The 18,271-nt window shown below is 41.1% G+C and overlaps 1 protein-coding gene across 3 annotated transcripts in view; it reads right to left on the reverse strand.

Moving 5' to 3' along the window:
- Window positions 1–6,758: 6,758 nt before the first annotated feature.
- The window catches only part of tfap2a (transcription factor AP-2 alpha), a 12,510-nt gene continuing 997 nt past the window's right edge, over window positions 6,759–18,271 (reverse strand). The window contains exons 1-7 of one of the 3 annotated variants that reach the window (XM_054623194.1): window positions 17,355–17,405; window positions 14,424–14,843; window positions 13,135–13,186; window positions 11,212–11,437; window positions 10,244–10,362; window positions 8,422–8,563; window positions 6,759–7,047 (exon numbers count right to left, since the gene is read on the reverse strand). In XM_054623194.1, the coding sequence (XP_054479169.1) occupies window positions 6,759–7,047; window positions 8,422–8,563; window positions 10,244–10,362; window positions 11,212–11,437; window positions 13,135–13,186; window positions 14,424–14,843; window positions 17,355–17,405 (1,299 nt within the window). Of the gene's footprint in view, window positions 7,048–8,421; window positions 8,564–10,243; window positions 10,363–11,211; window positions 11,438–13,134; window positions 13,187–14,423; window positions 14,844–15,313; window positions 15,341–17,354; window positions 17,406–18,271 lie in introns of those variants that run through there. The other 2 variants (XM_054623196.1, XM_054623195.1) reach the window with 2 other exon arrangements.

Raw genomic sequence — 18,271 nt, forward strand, 5'->3', positions numbered from 1 at the left:
AGGGCCAAGCCAGTGAGTTGATTAGGTTCGGGGAGAGAGAGAAGCTGCTGCGGCTTTCTCTGCGCACAGACAGAGTATAAGTCCTTTATCATGGGGAGGCACCGGCGTGGCCCCGAGCTATTGCTGGCCTGAAGCAAAGTACCAGAGAGAAGAAAAAGAGAGAGAGAGAGAAAAAAACGAAAGAAAGGGTGGGGGTCTATCATCAAACTTCATAATAACGCTTGGGGTTTGCCACAGCTGCGCAGTGACCCTTTTATTTTGCTGTGATGGAACAGATAGCTCACTATGAAATAGTGTGAAATTATCATGTCTATTAATTCAGTCAGACATCCACGGCTCTCTGCTGCAACCCCCCCTCCCCTACACCCCCAAACCCTGTCTCTCCGTCTTATTCCATCCTTTATCCGTGGAAATATGTGATTTCCTGGCAAATGCTTCATTTTACTAGAGTGAATTTTCCATCGTCGATTCACAGAAAATAAGGCAAAGGATGTCACGGGGTGTCAAAGCACCGGGTGCCTGAACGCAACAACACAGGCCGGTGAACACGGTCATCTGGCTGCTTTCCACACTTTCAGAACAAACTAAAGTGATGTAAATTCATCACAGGAAAACAGACAATTTTTGTTTCCTTATCGAATCACCTTTTATAATGAATCCAATAATATAAAGTCAGATAGAAAAACTTGGCTCCGTGGGATGGATTGACATGGACAATTTCTCAATGTCCCAATGTGTTTCCTTGAAGGTTCAATTTATTTTCATTTTAATGAAGTGAAGTTAAATTCTGTAAGTTAGTCTTATATTCGTATTATTATATATGTATTATTATTATTATAAGTATTCTTATTATATGTATTATAATAAAAAAGTATTAATAATAATAATTATTATTATTACTGTTATTATTATTATTACTATTACTATTACTATTATTATTTATTATTATTATTATTATTATTATTATTATTATTATTATTACTATTATTATTATTATTATTATTATTATTATTATTATTATTATTATTACATCCTAATGTTTTTACTAATTTACCACTCCTCCTGCAGAGAAGGGTTTATAAATTGGCCCTCAGCATTTTAGATTCCAATCCAAACGCCTCGAGGTTTCAGCAACATCTGTGAAACTCCGCAGATCATGTCATTTGTCACTCCATTTCTGTCTGTCTCTAACATCACATTACAGCCATTGCTCTGCAGTAAACAGTGCAAGTTATAATCAGCTATGTCAACTTGGTTGGATGACCAAGTAGATGTAGAATAATGTTTGGTTCTTCGAATCTGCGGGGGGGGAAAAAAATAAAAAAAAATCTAAAATAGTCCCCAACATTTTCATTTTTATTTTTAGTCATTGCTCATGCTCAGACCGTTTTGCCAATAATGCCTGCCAACGTTGTGCACTGTCAATATTAATGAGGATGGAGCTCCAAATGAGGTGACCTGACTGCAACAACAACACAAAACGCTTTATAGAAGGATGTGGCTGTGTGCTTATGAAGCGTGAGGGTCTGGTTTGATAAAAGGTCTGGGGTTTGATACAGAGAGAGAGAGAGAGAGAGAGAGAGAGAGAGAGGGAGAGAGTTGATTGAAATGGCGTGTGCCTGGCTGACGGGAGCCAGTGAGGGACAAAGCCCCTGCGAAGCCACGGCCACTCGAGCAATTATTCCTCCACGCTGCATTTGGATTAGTGCAATGGAAAGAAGCATATGTTTGGCCCGAGGCGACACTCCCCCCCTGGCTGACTGCAGAGGATGCAGGGAGAGAGACACACAGAGAGAGAGAGAGAGAGAGAGAGAGAGACTGGAACTAGAATATAAACCTGCATTAACCAAGTGCAGAAACATTAACACCATTTTTAATCCGATATTTGTTTCATATTTTTTGGGGGGTGACGTTGCAATGATTACTGACAACAAACATTATTATATTGCATAAAAGCCTTTTCAAAGTATCAAACACACACACACACACACACACACACACACACCTATAATTACGTGTACGCGCGTGCGTGTGAAGAGGTGCACGTGTTCTTCCTCGCAAGATGTCAACCAATCAAACACTTCTCATTTTTTTTTGTGAATGAGCCATATCCATTATTGCCATTATTGAGCACTGAGCCTATCAGGAGTCCCTTTGTTGATTCAAAGTCACTTAATGTTTTCTAATCGATTACCTAATGTCTCAAGTAATCATGGCTGATTTGATGATTTTGTCGGAGTCATTGACCTCTCTTGGCTTATGAGCCCTGGCTCGCAGAGTGGGCAAGGGGCCCATAGGGGGGTCATCGCCAGGCAGGGATGGGATGGAGGGGAGGGATGGGGGGTCAAAGCCTCAAATGACGGCTGATGTCAGAGTTGAGGACAATTAGCCATTTTGCGCCTCATTGCAAACTTTAAATATAACATAATTCGATTGCGCCAATAACCGTATCAAATGTCGTTTAGAGGAACCCTGCGTCTTGTCCAAGACACTTACTGTTGAGTAACAAATGTGACACAAGTAGCTGTAATAGACGGGCCTGTGTTTGCAGGAATTGCATCGATAAAGAGACCATCTGCTCTCCATCATGTAAGACTTTGTCTCTCTTAATATTTCTGGAGAAGCAACACGTGAAGTCCATTGAAAATCCTCGATCAAAGCATCTCTGTTCCATCAATAAGGGGAAACTTTCATGCATGGTTTGGACACTAATCCTCTTCGAAGGCGTTCTTTTTTTCTTTTTTTTTTTTATCAAAGTACTGAGCAATGAATGATCATCTTTAAACAATGGCTTCCTTTAAATATTAGGGGCTTTAGCTGGGCTTAAATCAAATTCCAATCACCCCAATATAACATGTGTGGCAGTGCAGGAAACAAATCTGTGCCTTGCCCTATATCTTCCCATGCAGGCAAGCAGCTCCAAAGCATTGCCTGCAAGCGTTACAGTGCAGTAATTAGGCCATGCAGACACTCCTTTGACCAAGCAATGACTTCAGCAGCTTTAACTAAATACTTTCTGACCTTAAACGTTACTGCTGGATGGGACATATTTGTACAGGACTGATGAGCGCCGAAGTGATGTGCAGCTGGTCGAATATGAGAAGTTGCGTGATCAACTGAAGGCCAGTAGCCTGAAAAAAAAATAAAAAATATATATATATTAGCAGTATTTGTACACAAGCATCATTTCAAACTGTAATTAAATCATCGATGCAAACGTAATTCATTTACAGTTGGTGCTGTAGCTTTTGATTTGTGCACACAGAGAGCAACTGAGTCTGTCTGTTTGTCCTTCATTACATCTCTGCTGCAAACTGTCAATATCAACAGAGCTCCAGCCCACTGAAGCTGCCTTTTACCAGCAGACACATGTATGAAATGAATAGAGAGCAATTCAGACTTTCTTGCTCATCATCATCATCATCTGCAGAAGAAGCTTAATCACACAAAATGTGGGCTATCACTCTAACTCCTAGCATATATTTCATTTCGCATATCCTCCAGAATATTTGATAACAACAGGCCTAACACGTATTAATTACTATACGGGAATCAGCTGTAATTGCTTTAGTTGAGACAAGCAGCAGTCATGGATTGAATTAGCCAAATTCAGCTGGGTATCGCTGACTGGCTCTTCAAATTTCACCTCCTTTGTTTTTTTTTTTGTCTGTTTGTTTTATTTAACAAATTTCTCTCGCTGTGAGGTCAATACAGACAAAACTAGCTCTACCTGTTTTAGATCACATTAGGGATACAATTACAATTTGTATTAAAAAAAGGTATGCAAATGATAGGCGAGTATCAGTGTAAACACACGGCAGACAATGGGATTTAGGAGTTTCTTTAACACTCCAATTCCATTACACACAGAGAGGCACAATTACAGGCCTCGCATCCTCCTCATCTCACACTAATAACACACAAATATCCACCATTGTCACAGACACCACTATTTCTAATGCGTTCGTTTCACCCTCAAAAAAAAAACCTGTTCTTCATTCAGGCTAAAACGCCGATACATTTATTAAACAGCATTAGCATTAATGACACACGTGAGGGGCTTCCTTTCTCCCCCCCCTCGCTAATACCAATGAATGCTGTTTTTAATACGATTGTTTTCCCTTAAAGTGACTATTTATGCTACACCCTCCCTCCTCCTCCTCCTCCTCCTCCTCCTCCTCCTCCCCCTCTCCCATCCACCATAGCAGGAGCAGCCGGGTAGTCTCTCCCCTTTATGAGTGAGCTATTGTGCCCGAGGACAGGATCCCACACACAATCTGAAGACTGAGCCAACAAAAACAGGGCCTGACAGACAATGCCTCGCTTCACCTGCTCCAGCACTGTGCATCGCAATTATGCCAAGGACATGTACAGTTAGGCTTCATTCACCCTCCTGCAAAAAACAAACTGCCTCAGAATTAAACCAGGGCCCGAAAATCATGCAGATAATAAATATGGCTGCTGAGGAGATTGGGAGAGGGGAAAGGAGGGGGTCGAGCAGTGTTACAATATTTTTTTTTTTTAAACTGCATGGTTACCAGACAGTGAAATAGGGGGAGCAAAAAAAAAAAAAAAACAACAACAGCAAGATGCATATATATCACCAGACTGATTCATGCTCCAGACGAGATTGATTTGGAGCTATAGGTGCCACGCCATCAATATACAATCAAACCCAACTCACATGTTATGCAACGGCCCTGCTCTCTGCACGCAAACAAATAAAGCAAAGGCCAGCATCAGATTTGCTATTACAGCCTGCGTGATGGACCACATTTATGGACTCACTCAGCCAAACACAACGAAATGAGACAAAACACCAGCTAGAGAAGGAAGAGATTCTTTGTGAAAGCGTCCTATGCCCAATTATATCAGGGAATATATGGATTAATATCCAGCACACTGAGCGCTGATTGTTCATTGATTACACTGCAGAGGCAAACAACAAATATTTGATGCACGTCTTTGAATAAGGCTGCAGCACAGAATAAACGGGGTAGAGCCAAATATAGCCTATAACAACCAAACATTGCACACCAGGCCTGTATACATCTCAGAGGGTTTTAGCTGGAGGGGTGGCGCTGCACACTTCAAACGCGAATACATCCATTGTTGTGAGCCATTTGGCCTGCATAAGATCCTGTGCTCTGAACTAGGGAGTTTAAAGTAAGAATTTTTTTTTTTTTTTATTATACTTGAGGGAAACAATGAGTTCAGCTGCTTATTGCAAGGAGCAATCGTCAGGGGAGACTTAAACTCAATTACTGTAGCCATTCAGAATGGAAAAAAAAAATACTAAGACCAAAAAAAAAAAAGAAGAAAAAAAAAAACAAGAGAGAAAAAAACACCCGGGCGTATCAAGCAGTGAATAAAAAATTAAAAGATATGAATAAAAACCGAGATGAAGCGTATCAAATATTTATTTTTTTCTGGGCAACAAAGGACTATAATACATTGACAGGCATGGGAACTATTGCCAGCACATGTCTATACAATACAGCTAAAACCGCCTCCAATTTTGGACATTATCGGACATAACAAGATATCAGGTGGTCCCAAAAAATGTTTTTTTGAATGTCTTCCAACATTTAAAAAAAAAAAAAAAAAAAAGACAATTTTCCATTTATTGCTTTTATGGTGCTTCAAGGAGAGAACAAGAGGTGAAACGTATTCTGATTGGCACAACACATAAAAGCTTGTATAAAAACGAAAATAGAAACACAAAAAACAAACAGTTCTCCTCAGGGTCTCACCTATGCTCTGTCTCAAATTTAAAAAAAAAAATGAATAAGGATGATATATATAGAGAGAGATGGAAGTTTATTTCTATTCAATTTGTTCACTTGCTTCAATGTCGCCTCAACATGCTACAAGAGGGCTGAATTGAAATATCCCAGAGAAATAAAAAATACCCCAAACTTCTGTTTTTCTAAGAACCATAAAATCACATGAAGAACTAACCGAATATTCAAACCCACTAAAACAGGAGGCACCAGATAAATAAAAAAAAGAAGTTTCAACAGACGCACCATATTTACAATTCCCATTAAATTACACATAAATAAATATATACATACATGAACACTGATTCCCTTATATAACCGCGAATCGTGTTGAAATTCAAAAAAGTTCAAGTTGGTCGCTTGGAGAGAGTGAGAGTCTACAACTGAAGTCATGACATGGAGCTCTGTGGAATTTTCTCTTTGTTTTTTCAAGTTTATTATTCACAATACTGATAAGAATTCATCCTCTTTTCGCTTCGTTTTTGTCACAATCGTGAAATTGATGAGATATTGAGGGGTCGCTGGATTTCAGTCCATTCGTTGCAGCTCATAAAAATAAGGGGAGTACATAAAAAGTCCTCTGGCTGAGGCAACACACCTTTTCCTCGCCCTGGAGCTGTTCCTCTGCAGCTTCTTTTTTTCTTTTCTTTTTTTTTTTTTTTTTTTAAAATAACATTTCATATGGTTCAGGTGTTGGAAGAAGAAGAAGAAGAAGAAGAAGAAGTAGAAGAAGAAGAAGAAGAAGAAGATTCTTGCGTCGTTTCCTCGTGAATCCAAAGTGGGATGTAAAAACAAAACATGAAAAAAAAAAAAAAAAAAAAAAAAAAACCGCCGCAAGATCAGGAAGTGGCACGTTTAACTTTATCAATAGTATTTATAAGGTATTTATAATATTTATATTGGATGGGTGGGGGGGCCGGTGTAGAAGAAGGGCCCCTGGGGGTTTTGGCCCTCGGTGAAGGTGGGATGGAAACGTCACTTTCTGTGCTTCTCGTCTTTGTCTCCGCCTTTAGTGCCGTTATCTGAGTGACTGTTGGGGTTGTTGTTGAGGTACATTTTGTCCATGGCCTTGATAGCCTCGGTCAGATAGTTCTGCAGGGCCGTGACTGCCGCGCAAAGCGCCGGGGTCCCGAAACCGTGCGAAATGAGACTGAAGTGGGTCAAACAGCTCTGGATTCCCGGTTCGAGGATGGGCTGCGGCCGTGAGTTTCCTAGAGGCGAGCGGTCCTGGGACAGCAGGTCTGTGAACTCTTTGCAGACTTGCCTAAAAGAGAGAGAGAGAGATTGATAGAGGGGAGAGTTAGTGACCAAGCCAGAACATCACAAATCTGTGTATGCATTTTAATGTAAAGAATTGGAAAATATAACTGGACACACTGCAAAGAAAATGCCATTTTATAATCAGTTAGTGCTGCTGGGTTGTAAATTCATAAGTGAAAAGTAAGCAGCCACTAAGGTGACATCCTGTTTTCTGCAAACCATGCAACTTATTTAAATCTTTTTCTTTTCGACATTTGTTAGTGGAATGAGACTGTGTTTCTTACTTTGCTTTGTTTTCAGAATTTAACACTTGGCTAAAGAAAATGCCCCGAGGCTACAAACAGGTGGAAGTTCATACCTGAGCTCAGGGGCAGGAGGTCTTACTTTTATTAAGAAGATTTTAAGAGAAAACACGAGTCCAAAGACTTGTCAATGTAAAAAGAACATTTTTGCAACGTATTCTTTGAACTTCAGTAGCATCAAATGTATCAAATGGGCCTAAACACCAATAAAACCATAAAATAATGACAATCTATGCTGTTATTCCCTCAAACACCTTCCTCTGTACGTCTTGCTTGCATGCAGCAAGTACAATAAGCATTTATGTAGAATATTTTAGATCGTATAAAACATTGTATTCTACCATTAAAAGTTCATATCATTAAACTCTTCATTTTTACAACACTCAACAAAGCCTGTAATAAGCGGTTATAGCAGACAGCTGCTTGATTATAGCAGCGCGTCATCAATATTAATACGCAGGCCATTTAAGGAGTCCCCATGTTTCAGTTAATAACCAATGGTAGCGCTGCATGTAAACCAGCTATGTGGCAATGTCGAAGAAATAAGAAAGGCACACTCACTACAGCTGTGTAGATGAGGGACAGTCAATGGAAGTCAACACACCAACAGCAGCACATTTGACTGCATGTGACACGTTTTAATTATGATATGTGTAGCCCAAATAATAAAAAAAATAAGTGTCAGAATAAAATCCGTAATTAGCAGATATGTCCAGTAAAATTTTAACAGTGTGTGTCTAAAAAAGTGTATTAATTAATATTAAGCTAATTAATAGTGGACTGATGATTGGCATCACACATCTGACATATAGTGTATAGAATTTTTATTTGTTCAAAAAGAACTTAAGGAAATTGTGAAAAGCATGAAAATTGCATTTTAATAAGATACAAAAAAAATGAGTTATTTGTGTATGTGTGCGCGAGTGTCAAAATGAACACACACAAACACACACACACACACACACACACACACACACACACACACACACACACACACACACACACACACACACACACTCTGGCAAAGACTGGGATGCATTCGGTGTGACACAGTGAAATGTGATAATAGCACTTACTTTGTAGCCAATAGCATGTTTTTTCTTTGGACTTGTTCGTTTGGGTCGGAATGCTGACGGTTTACATATTCAGCTACTGCCTTGGCTGGAAACTCGGTCTCGCATACATAACCAAAATCCCTGGCAAGATGAACCGCCTCGCCTGAGAAAGCAAAAAAAAAAAAAAAGGTTGAATGTGTTTTCTTATTAAATATGGTTACATGGAATCCTGAGTTCACACACTCCCTGTTTGGACTAGCACATGATTAATCTGATGTGAACAGACAGCAGGGTTATAACACCTGTGTCTTCACAACAACACTAATGATGATGACAAATAATAGCCTAGAAATAATTAAAAAAATAATAATAATAATACTAATAAAACAAGGCCTGCGAGCTGTCAATCCACGTCAAGCTCTCCTCTCCATACCCTGAGCACGGTTAACTATGGAGGGGAAACAATAAGTGGGTATGAAATATAGACGGAGCGTCATGCTTAACACCATGTCATTGATTACCAATGCCTGCACAGTATTGGAAGTCCAGCAGATCACAAAGAGATGTGGGAGCAATTTTAAATGGCTGTAACTAAATCTGACTCTGTCTTTACACACTGATCTCCGAGAATCGCAACTTTCATTTCGTCCCAGCTGAGCTCGCTTCTCTTGTTGGTTGAATTGGGTTTTTTTTTTGGTTTTTTTTTTCTCCCCAAAGTCTTTGGTTTTAATTTCCTGAAGCAGTTGAGTGTTTTACTGCAGGGCTTCCTGCCCATAAGCCTCCACTCCGGAAGAACGCATGCGCCAATTAGCATCAAAGCTCAAGTCCAGTAAACTCGTTTCCATAAAACGGAACGGATCATAAACAATGACAGCACCCCCTGCAAACGCAGTGTACCTTCACTAAATAACCGGCTGCCCTCTCCCACCCTCTCCCATCCACCACCACCACGCGTGCCACCACCCCTTTATTACCCAGAATCATACATTTCTCCAGGCTCATTACAATACAGCACCACATTTCTACCGAGCACAGTGAGCATTGCATTCGGCCTCTTTCCTGCAATAATGATTAACAGGGACCAATGAACCATCGCAGGCTTTCACCTTTGGAAAACCCACGACACACACACACACACACAAAACACCACTGCACTGAATAATAAGGTTCAACTCTGCAAGCAAAATGGATTTATCCACCATCGACTAATTTATTCTTTAATAGGCCAAAAACATATAGCTCCCCATAGGTCAGAGCCATGCCATTTGCATGCAAGAAAAAATCTTCAACGACACCCAAAAGCATGGGAAGCTATTAACGAAAGAATTAAGTCACCATTAAAAACCATGGCCAGGCTGTAATAATGTTTGAAATAACGCAGGGTTAATAAATCAATCGACTTCTCATCCATGAGGTGAAGCAGCTCAGCGGTGCCCAATAAACAAGCAGCACTCAATAATTAACTGGACTTCAACACAAATTCATCCAGTGTATAAACTAGGCCAGCCGTGGACCTGCAAGTGGACTCCTGAAAGCGAAGGCCAACGCTGCAAAGCCACTAGAATCACCAGCCCCATTCTCTCTCTCTCTCTCTCTCTCTCTCTCTCTCTCTCTCTCTCTCTCCACACACACACACACACACACACACACGCACATCCTTCATGCTTTATTACTTGCGAGGCAAAGTCGGTCCACATTACACGGATGAGCGCATATGCTGATTTCCAACACAGAGAAAGAAAGGGAAAGAGAGAGAGAGAGAGAGAGAGAGAGACAGTTTTGGAAGCACCTGGTATCGCGTGAGCAACAACAGTGGGAACGTGATTTACGGCACACGACTTACCTTCGACTAGTGACGTCAGCAAGGTGACGTTGGCTGCCTTGCGTCTGCCCGCAGGTAGATTCAAGCCGATTTTATCCAGCTTCTCCCTTAAGGATCTTCCTCCATTCTTAGACTTGGCCCTGGGACAGAATAGAGCAGAATAATTAATATATAAAAATATGCAATAATGTCGTGGATTTATGGGGAAATGTGGTTTGGACTTACACGCAAACAGTCACATATACATTGTCAAATATTTGTAATGATTGTGTCCTTTCGTATTGGAATTGTGTTGATGCTTTCAGAGATGCATACATGATATTTACATCATGTGTCAGTAAATGTGGTCCAGCTCTTTTGTCGCTAATTAAAAGGTGAGTGGACTGAATTTGGCTGTCTTTGCCCTCCATTACATACCTCATAAAAGCTATAAATAATACTAAAAAAGAGCCCGGCCTTTTCACCAGCAGACAAATACTGTACAAGATGAATAAATAAAGCCCCACTTAATAGGCAGTACTATTACTGGCTGCGTGTCTACAGCACTTCAGTAGACAGTTCACTGGAGACCAATGTTTTCATGTGTAATGCCTTCACTGGGCCTATAGAGCTGGGGTTGAAACAGACTAGGCCTACATTAATTTGAGAGAGAGAGAGAGAGAGAGAGAGAGAGAGAGAGAGAGAGAGAGAGAGAGAGAGAGAGAGAGAGAGATCCAGTGCGCTGGGGAAGTTAATATGGAATTTAACAGACCCCTCCTGCTTTAAATGCAGGAGCTAGGTGTCATGGTTGGTCGATTTTAATTATTCTTGGTACAGAGGAGAGAGAGAGAGAGAGAGATGCAAGCTCACAGAGAGAATGGGTTGGAGTGGAGTGAGAGAGTTTACACACACACACACACACACACACACACTCAGACACACTCAGACACACACAGACAGGTACAGATTTTTTTTTTTTTTGGTTTGCAGCCTTCCAGTTTCTAACTCACCTCCTCAGCACCCCGCCCAGCAGGGAGGCGTTGAGGCACTCGGGCGGCGAGAGGCGTCTCTGCACCTCCGCCACCGTGACCTTGTACTTCGATGTGGAGCTGAGGAGGGACAGGCGACCCGGAACAGAGCAGAACACCTCGTTGGGGTTTACCACCCCTCCGAAAAGACCGTCCTTATTTACGGGGATGGAGGAGAGGTTGTTGTTCTTTGATAAAGACACTGGACCTATAGCCAGGGGAGAGAGAGAGAGAGAGAGAGAGGATGGTGGAGAAGGAGGGAGGGGGTGAGACAGAGAGAGAGAGACCGTGCTCAGTGAATTTCATGCAATGCAGAGCCTTAACTAAATGAGAAGTGGGGGGGGGGGGGGATTTAGGCCCCGGATTTAGAGTTTAGCACCACATGTGTACACTTTCAGCAACATGACATGCAGAGAAAAAGCGCCCAATAGAGGCCCTCAACGTGGCAATATAGTACTAATAATAATAATAATAATAATAATAATAGTAATAATGTATGTGTGCATTGTGGAATCAGCAACATTATGACTATTTGACATAATTATGTGTGTACAAAATCCATAATATTTCCATCCGTCCTTTCTTTATCTAATATATAAAGAAATCGCAGTCAACATATATATATATATGTGTGTGTGTGTGTGTGTGTGTGTGTGTGTGTGTGTGTGTGTGTGTGTGTGTGTGTGTGTGTGTGTGTGTGTGTGTGTGTGTCGACAGCGAGAATCTCTTTTATTTTTGCGCACCACGACTCGATTCTGCACAAAAAAAAACATCCACACCAACCGGGAGATTCGGTTAAGGTCTACTACCTATTTTTTGACATATCCACAGTATCTAGCGAAATCCGCCCGTGTGTGATTTCAAAACCGGGGTGAGTGGTGGTGTTGGTGGTGGGTGGAGGTGGAGGTGGTGGGGGGAGGTGTTTCTCAGCACTACTGGGCTTTACACCGTTTTGGTGTGCAGTAACCGGAGACAAAGGGGACTGTGCGCCTTTGGATAGATCACTTGTGACATTAATGGCTCAGGGGAGCCTAATAGAGACAATAGGAGTTAAACGAACTCTTGAGATTACTAATATAAGAAGCCAATTATCATGTTGATGCGCTGATAGACAGACTCAAAATAGAGAGAATGAAATAAAATTTAAAAAAAAGGACAGAAAAGGAAAGATAAAAAATCGCCCCATATCTAGTCAAGTGAGTTCTAATTTGACCTGACAAAACGCTTTTAAACCCGACCATGAAAAAAAAAAAAGGCCTTCTCGTGTTGTATTAACGATAGTCTCATTTTAACAACAAATACATACGAATTATTATTATTACCCAACAACCTTCGCCTAATAATAAAAAATGCTTTTTGCAAGCTGAGTTTTGATTCCCTACCTAAATGAGGAAATGAATACCATCCTGCACACACTAACCCCTCCATCCAGCGCTACCAACTTCCATTTTACATTCTGACCATGCAGTGTGATTGCAGCTATTTTGGATTTCCACCACTGAAGTCCCAGGATCGTCTATGGGCCCTGAATCTTTGACCATCAATACCACGGGCCTCACAAAGCCCCACCAGCTCCTCTCATCTCTCTGAAACGCTGACAGTAAATTCCATCAGCGAGAAAAGCAGGAAAAAAAAAAAAGGTGCAGCCAGTTTGATGCACTTGGAAACCATGTAATGAAAAATAGGCTACTGCGTATTAGGATCAGTCAGGCATTACCGCACTGCATCGGGGTCTCTCGAGCAGAATGGTGAATGGTGTGTGTGTGTGTGTGTGTGTGTGTGTGTGTGTGTGTGTGTGTGTGTGTGTGTGTGTGTGTGTGTGTGTGTGTGTGTGTGTGTGTGTGTAAGCCTAGTGGTGTGCAGCTTGCAGAAACATGCATGATATCTCGGAGGAAAATTGCTTACCTTTTTTAATTACAGTCTGGTCCGGAATGTGAATTCCTTGATCATCAACAGACTATGACACACATGCAAAAAAAAAAAAAAAAAAAAAGAAGAAGAAGAAAAAAAAGGACAATTTTAGCACAAAGGCAGGAACAAATATCAGCCTCAGTCTCTGTGTCAGTGAATGCAACACACGATGCTGTGCACGAACAAAGCCTGACACAATTAGCGGCCACAATTCACCCAACATGGAGGCTCCCGAGGCCCCATACCTGTTAGTATTGTCCAGTCCACGGCTGTTTTTCGTCGGGTTACACTGATGGACGCATTACACCAGATCACAAAGTCAGACTTAAATAAGGAAGCCGTGTCGGCCCATAATCCTGACCTAATTTCGCCCTCATATTGGCTCTACTCACAAGGAAACTTCTAATCTAGATTGGATAGTAATTACGGCGGCGCAGCCTATTAAAGGGCCTATGAACTAATTAGAGGATTATTGGTGTTTGTTTCTGATTAAAAACTGGGAAGGGTCCTCTAAATAAGAATGAGGGTTATAGACAATTTTTATTTTTTTCCAGCGCTCATTTATCATGCATCTTTAGTGATCCCACAGCTATTATCTCTAAACTCAATCCACCAAACTCAATTCTCCTGTTAGGGTATCATAATGTTATTGTTTGCAGCAGAGAACGGCGAGCTTCATCTGGGGTTTTGTTTTTTTTTAAACTGGAGAAAATCAAATAAAGTCGGACGACATGAGAAGATCCGTGTGGAAATACAGGCGCTATGTTGTTTATTTATCCATCTCATTTAATTAGATTAAAGTGATAGCATGGTAGCAAAACCCCAACTGAAAGCATATTCATTGTATTTAAAACGACATTTTTTAATAGTTGAAATTATGAGGCTAAATTGTACTGTTTTTATTCGAAATAATTATGACAGCACTGAACAAATAATGTCATAGTATATTTTTTCAAGCAGTAAAAAAAAAAAAAAAAGCTCTATTAGGAGAATAACTATTTTAATGCGTGTCATCCTTCGAACATTTATTAAACAACAATAATATTAATAATAATAAAAAAAAAACACTTTTCAAAATACCCTAATATTATTATTATTATAAATACTAACCTGATTATGAAAGACAGGTTACTTAAACAAATAGGCTAATAACAATCATTTTTAAAAATTAAAATAACAACATTACTTGTCATTTTTGTTAGTGATTATATTAATTGGAAAATATACCACTGACCCTTTTCTTTTTTAACACAATAAAGAGACTCGGGTGAAAGCTGCCTCACCTGAACGTCGTCTAAAGAGTGAGGTATTCCGTGGAGGGAGATAGAGTCCGACAGTCCGGTATCGATGCCGTGGCCGGACGGTAGGAGCACTTCCCTGCGGTACTCCCGGCACAGCTGATGGGGCAGGCCGCGGTGCTGGTGCAGCAGGCCGCTCTCCTGGCTCTGCCTCTGGCCAGGCCATCCCGGGTGCTGAGGCTGCGGCTGGGCGTGCAGGGAGTTGAGGGAGTACGGGTCGTTGACGTGCGAGTAAGGGTCCTGAGACTGCGGGTAGATGGGCTGGTAGGGCGGAGGGAAGTACGGGGGCTGGAAGTCCGAGTTCGGCGTGTGGGAAAGCGGAGGAGCGCTCGTGTAGGGACTCTGGCCCACGCCGCCCAGCTGAGGTAGCCTGGCTGTCCCATTGCTGGTGCCGTCGTGACGGTCCTGGCAGGAGAGGACAGACAGAAAAGTGTTTAGTCTAAATACAGTTAAAAAAAAAACTAAAAAACACAAGCATTTCAACTCTTTGTGCTGGGGCATTATCAAATATGGCCTGAGTGTATGACAGGAATCTGTAGCCTATTTAATGTGAAGTACTTGGTCCTGGTGCATTTAAACAATAAACACAACAAGTTTAAGCACAGAATGGGAATACCTGTGCGCAAAAGTTTTAAGAAATAAAATAAGGTGATAATAAACCATTATAAGTCTCGAATAAAAACATCGAAATTCCAGAGATGGGAATGAATGCCCTCAAATAAAGCTTTGTGCTATTCCAACACCTCTCCAGGGTGTAGCGAGGTTTTAAAAACATGCAAGAATCTGGAAAATATTAATCAGCGAAAATATTATAACACAATCTGATACGCAAAACAAATTCTCCAAGTATCTGACACGGAGATTCAGCAACTTACCATCGCGGAAAAACTGTGCACTAACATTTTGAAATGATTTTTTGGTGCCACTCAAGGAAAGAGTAATCAGTTCAAAAAAAAAAAACACTTTGAGTGTTTAAGGGGGGGGTGAGCAAAAGGGGATTAACCAGCAAAACAAAAAAATGTAGCCCCCCGAAAAGACTTCTTCTTCTCTCCGGAAAAAAAAAAGATCACGATGGCCCCGGCGATCAGATGTGTGCCACAGAAGCAGGACGATAATCCATCAGAAATAAATCCCCGCTGCCCTTCACGTGGGTCTAAAAAATGCAGATATTCGGCGGTGCTGGAGGATCTGGGTTGAAAAGTTTCTCTTGGTAAAAAACCCTCTTTTCTCCCTGCTCTCCTTCTATCACAGTGCTGCCGTCCCCTCGCTTGAGCTCATATTAGCCCCCAAAAAAAAGAAAAGAAGCCGCTTCTTCGTCTCCCTTCTTGGACTCCTAATAGCACGCATTCATGACTATTAATATTGCAGGAATATACTTAATAATAAGGAAAGAATGGTGAATTCGGGCGTGAAGCGGAGGACGCAACTCAAGGCAGGAGTCTGCGCTTAAATGACGTCCATTGAAAGGAGGAATCAGTATATCTAATCAGAGATGGGGAGAGAGGGAGTGAGAGAGAAAAGAGGGAGTGAGAGACTGTGTGGAGGGAGTGAGAGAGAGAGAGAGAGAGAGAGAGAGACAAAAAAGAGGGACATTCACTCCCAGTCTGACGAATCAGAGAGAGAGAGGGAGGAGGGAGGAGGAGGAGGAGGAGGGGGGCATTTTTAAAAGGGTCCCAGGGCCAAAGCGCAAAAGTGAAAGAAAGACATAGGAATGAAGGGAGGTGGACCACAGACAGGGGGAGAAACCGTGGAAGGGAACAACGTGAAACCTCTGAACTGGGTGAAAATCCAGCAGAAAATCGCAGCGAGCGGCTCTTTGTTTTCCACCTCACACTCCGACAGCGAGCTGCTCTCCACGGGTCTCCTTTTCTCTCTCCTCTGTCTCCTCGAATCCAAAGCCAGAGTCACACCGGCTAACTTTAAAACATTTTCCACCCGGAAAGACGGAGATAAACCAAAAAAAAAAAAACCCAAAAAGTCTATATGACAGGGCCGAGCGGATCCTGAGCTCTTACCAACAGCTCCACTCCTCTTCTGCCTTATCACACATTTAAAAAAAAAATTACAAAACACCTTGCTGTGACCGGTTTTTATTAATCTGTGCATCTATCAGCAGGAAAACACTGGCTATAAATTAAAACAAATACCCACAACATGGACGCGGAGGTGTCCAGCTTTTGTTTTCCTCTTCCTATATCCCTCTGTCTCCTCTGGCAAAAAAAACACGTCCGACTGGCTTCTCCAGTCCTAAACAAGTCCCTGATATTACTGCCAAACTTTGTCTATGGACATAACAACAACCACTAAGTGCATGCACTCCACACGCATATTCTAAACGGCTCATGTTTCAAATGAATTAAAACTGAGGGGTAAATGTCCATGCCATGAATAAAGCAGGCTGTGTTAGCCTACACCTGCCATTTACACAACATATTTATTTTTAATTAAATGCATGGTGTATAATGTTATTTTTTTAAAGTGTGCACGTGTTATTTAATATTTTTGCTTTCATTTTTTATGGGAATTTAAAGAGGGGGAAAAAAATGACTGGAGTGAATTTACTCATGCAACTAACATTTTAAATAAAGCTGTTATTTCCACAATGCCAAATTATTATTATTATAATAATTAGTAGTATTATTGTTGTTGTTATAAATATTATTATTATTCTTATTGATATAATTGTAATCTTCAAATTTTACTGTACAACAAATACATAAAAAGAATGACCTAAATTTTTTTTAAAAACATGGATATATTTCTCTCTGCAATTGAATTACACGTGTTAACTAACAGCTGTCAGAAAGAATGAATAATTGGATCAAAACAATACAACACACCCCTAAAAATGATCATCCTAATAAATTTTAAAACTTTAAATTGAATTAAACAAAATCAAAAAAAGGAGCCCCTTACCTCGCAATCTTCATATTTAATGTTATCAGTTAATTTCCAAAGCATTTTCATGGATTGTTGAGGTGGATGTTGGGTGTAGGTATCGCCTTAGTCTTGTTTTCACTCAGTGGATTGTGCTCCCCCGCTCAGAAAAACTACTTTTATTGAAGCTGTGGGCTTCTGTCTGTCTTGCGCTCTGAGGTCTCCCTCTAATGGTGGAAGTGAAGGTCTGGAGCAGCTCTGTGATAACACTGGCACAGGGCCTCATTAGCATATCAACAGCCGTTTCATTCCCCCCCCATCTGCTCACACAACACCAATGGACAGCGCACAGGTAAAAAACTAAAGCAGCAAAACGCTACACATGCTTATTATTTCTATTACTGCTCAGTCAGGTGTGTGTGTGTGTGTGTGTGTGTGTGTGTGTGTGTGTGTGTGTGTGTGTGTGTGTGTGTGTGTGTGTGTGTGTGTGTGTTGTGGGGGGGGACCTGCCTGCACCTGGGACGGTTTCTACAAGTCGAGGCTGGAGGAAAAAGCACATTAGACTCCAGAAATGTCTACTTTTAAAGTTAAATTTACATGATAATTAAAAAAAAAAATGAGCAAATTGACTCAGTCCTGCACATCCCAGTGTATTTTTTTCCCCACAACTTCTCTAGGACTTGATGTGAAAACAGCAGGCCTATGCAAATACAACCCCTGCCACACACTTTGTTGTACCAACCTTGATTTTTTTTTTTTTTTTCAAACTGTTATTTTAATCCCATTGAGAGTGGAGACCTTGAGAGAAGCTATTCTTCCAATGTTATGGTAAAAAGGTGAGCCATTCGAAGCGGCTCTACAGGTCCATTGACTACCTGTAAGGGCGCAGGGTTTTGGGTTGGGGGGGGGTGATGTAAATAATTAACACAACAACATGGCCTTGTTTCATTTGAATG

The sequence above is a fragment of the Anoplopoma fimbria genome, chromosome 21, assembly GCF_027596085.1.
Source record: "Anoplopoma fimbria isolate UVic2021 breed Golden Eagle Sablefish chromosome 21, Afim_UVic_2022, whole genome shotgun sequence".
Classification (NCBI taxonomy): domain Eukaryota; kingdom Metazoa; phylum Chordata; class Actinopteri; order Perciformes; family Anoplopomatidae; genus Anoplopoma; species Anoplopoma fimbria.